This window comes from Chenopodium album, chromosome 12, assembly GCF_948465745.1.
Source record: "Chenopodium album chromosome 12, dcCheAlbu1.1, whole genome shotgun sequence".
Classification (NCBI taxonomy): domain Eukaryota; kingdom Viridiplantae; phylum Streptophyta; class Magnoliopsida; order Caryophyllales; family Amaranthaceae; genus Chenopodium; species Chenopodium album.
Window position 1 is genome coordinate 21,253,834 of NC_137845.1, and position 3,705 is coordinate 21,257,538.

Sequence of the window (3,705 nt, forward strand, 5' to 3'; positions counted from 1 at the left end):
CAATTGCAAGAAATCAAGTAAAAGTAAGAGAAAAAGCAAAAAGAATAGAAATTAAACTAAAATAGCTAATTAAGCACAAAAATCATGGAAAACTCATAAAAGTGAACGGAAAACCACAATGAGTTATAAAGATAGAAAATAAAAGAAAACTAGAAAGATTATAAGAAAATAAAACGAGAAATTATAGAAAAAGGAATCAAAAACTACTCTATTGAGCACCATAAATGACACTCATCACCAACCGCTACAAGAATGTATTGGTTCCCAAAAGAAGAAGGGAATGGTCGCATCCCTACTATAAAAAACCCTCATCGAGTCGCCTGTAAATGACCTAACGAGTCGCCTCAAAGGCGACTCTAACACCACCGACATGATAGCTTCGAACTTTAAGAGTCGTCTTAGAAGCGACTCGATAGCTTTTATATAAGTCGCCAATTAGTTGTTAGGAGACTCTATAGGTTAAGCTATTGTGTCACTTGTGTTGAAAGAGGCGACTCCATAGGTTAATCTATGGTGTCGCTTGTGTTGAAAGAGGCGACACGTAAAAAATCAACATTTTTTTCCAACTACTTTTATTAGCTCATATAATGTCAATGTTTATGCTACTTAGCATGCTTGATCTCTGGTTCTTTACCTATTAATTCGCCTTAATCAGTGGCTTAAATTAGATTTTCAAAGTAACATGTATAAAAGGTGCGACTCATTAACCTATTAAGTTGCCTTATACATATTAGGCGACTTAGTAGGTAAGAGTTATAGCTATCAAAACTCACCTATTAAGTCGCCCAATATGTATAAGGCGACTTGACAGGTTTTCGAGTCGCACCTTATGTACAGGTGACTTTGAAAATCTAATTCAAACCACCAAATAAGTCAGGTGATAGAGTCGCATGCATATATAGGGCGATTTGTTAGCCTATCAAGTCGCCTCATATATATTAGGTGACTCGTTAGGTGCTTTGTTGATTTTCACCCCAACTTAACAAGTCGCCTAATAAGTATGAGGCAACTCGATACGTTTATAAGTCGCACCTTATGTAAAGGGTACTTTAAAAGTTTGACTTATTAGGGGGTTTTTTGTAGTAGTGCATTAATCAATACCCCATACATCGAAAACTTCCAACTCGAGGATAGGTTGTTGAGGTATCTCGTTCCTCTATGAAATGTTTCCGGTCCTTTAGCACCGATCACAAGACTTGATGAAACCCCAAGTATCCTTGAAGAGATGTAGCCACCATAAACCACTTTGGAGAATCATTGAAGCGGTTTCGGAAACTCCCATGTGACCACCACTAGGATCCGAGTGGCACATCTTCAAGACATTTGGAACCTCTTCATTTAGGATGCAACAATGAAGCATATCGGCAACTACTCGCTTGTATAAGATTGGATCGTCCCACAAATAGTGTTGAGCTTCTCTCTTCAGCTTCTTCCTTTGATTCTTAGAGAATGACGGTGGAAACTCCCCACATGCTAGAAAATTAACCAAATCGGCGAACCAAGGGAGATCTATCACATCAATGGCATATAAGAAGTCATCAAGCATTCTATATTCAGTAGGAGAACCATCATCTTGGACTTGGAAGTCCTCGATCTAGGCGAGAAAGATGATCCGCCACAACATTTTCCGTTCCTTTCTTGTCTCTAACCTCTATATGAAGGTTTGAAGCTCGAGCACCCACCGGAGCAATCTAGGCTTTGATTCTTTCTTAGCAAAGAGATATTTGGGAGCCGCATGATCCGTGAAGACAATGGTCTTAGAACCCAACAAATAACAACTGACTTTTTCAAAAGCATGCACAATTGCTAAAAACTCCTTTTCCGTTGTTGTGTAATTTTGTTAAGCTTCATTGAGGGTTTTTGACATATAATAGATGACATGGAGCTTCTTATCAACCCTTTGACCCAACACACCTCCAATGGCCGTGTCACTAGCATCGCACATAAACTCAAAAGGTAAATCCCATCTCGGGGCTTGGACTATAAGGGTGGAAGTCAAAGCTTTCTTCAACTAATTAAATTCTTCCAAGCATCTATCATCAAATACAAACTCAACATCCTTTTGAAGAAGATCATTGAGAGGCTTAGCAATTAGAGAGAAGTCCTTGATGAATCACCTATAAAAATCGGCATGTCCCAAGAAAGATCTCACACCTTTCACATTAACCGGAGGTGGTAGCTTTTCAATAACTCCAATCTTCGCTTGGTCCACCTTTATTCTTTTGTGGGAGATCTTATGACCAAGGACAATGCCTTCCTCAACCATAAATTGACATTTCTCCTAATTCAAGACTAGATTCACTTTTCTCACATTGAGCCAAACACTTTTCAAGGTTCTCAAGGCAAGCTTCAAAAGAAACACCACCCACCGAAAAATTATCCATAAACACTTCCATTTCCTCTTCTAACATATCTTCGAATGTACTCATCATACACAGTTGGAAAGTGACGAGGGCGTTGCAATGCCCAAATGTCATTCTCCTATAAGCAAAGGTTCCATATGGGCATGTAAAAGTTTTTTTCTCTTGGTCATCCGGGTGAATAGGGATTTGGAAAAAAATAGGAATACCCATCAAGAAAACAATAATACTTATACCTTATTAGTCTTTCAAGAATTTGATCAATGAAGGGAAGGCGGAAATGATCCTTTTTGGTGGATGTATTTAGACGTCGATATTCTATACACATTCTCCATCCTGTGACTGTTCTTTTAGGAATGAGCTCACCTTTCTCATTCTCTATAGCGGCCATGCCTCCTTTCTTTGGGACAACGTGGATCAGGGAAACTCACCTTGAGCTAGAGATAGGGAATATGATTCCCAAATCCAATAGCTTAGTGATTTCCTTCTTAACTACTTCCCCCATTTGAGGGTGAATTTTTCGTTGTCTTTCGATGCTAGGTGAGGCGCCATTATTCTTAAGAGTGATGTGGTGCATGCATAAAGCGGGGCTTATACCCTTGAGGTCATCAATGGTATAGCCTAAAGCACCTTGGTGCTTTCTCAACACACCACACAACTCTTGAGATTGGCTCTCACTCAAGGAGGAACTAACAATCACGGGAAAAGTTGAGGTAGGCCCTAAGAATTCGTACCTAAGGTGTGCTGGAAAAGGTTTGAGCTCGACCATAGGAACACCTTTACCTTCCTTCGTTGTATCCACTTGCAATGCTTCTTGGCTAGTGATATTCATGCACATTTTCTCATCCACGTCTTCAATGCTTCCATTTAGCAAATCTTCATACAAAGCCATCTCTTTGCTAGGAACACCTAAGTCCTTGTTTAATAAGACATTCTCAAGAGCATCATTAGAGGTGAGCAATTTACTATGCATAGAAGATACAACAAGATTAAAAGAGTCAATCATCATATAATTCTCCAAGGAAGAACTTGGAAATTTCATGCTTTCATTCAAGTCAAATTCATTTACCTCATCTCCTACGTTAAGTGAAATTTTAGCACTCTTAACAGCAATAATGGCACCCGAGGTAGCAAGAAAAGGTCTACCAAGTATGAGAGGAATGCTTGCATCTTCATCCATTTCAAGAACAACAAAGTCCATCGGAATCACAAATTTTCCTACCCTCAAAGGAACATCTTCTACCTTACCCTTTGGGAACTTAATTGATCTATCAGCTAATTGCAAGGTAATGTTGGTAGGCAAGAGCTCCCCTAGTTCAAGTCTTTGATAGACCGAATATGGCAT

At 39.2% G+C, this 3,705-nt stretch overlaps 1 protein-coding gene across 1 annotated transcript; it reads right to left on the reverse strand.

Moving 5' to 3' along the window:
• Window positions 1-1,177: 1,177 nt before the first annotated feature.
• Window positions 1,178-3,705, reverse strand: LOC145571050 (uncharacterized). Its single transcript, XM_081630149.1, has 2 exons — window positions 3,144-3,705; window positions 1,178-1,509 (listed from the first exon to the last, which is right to left on the reverse strand). The coding sequence occupies exons 1-2, from the start codon at window positions 3,703-3,705 to the stop codon at window positions 1,178-1,180; spliced, it is 894 nt and encodes a 297-aa protein (XP_081486275.1).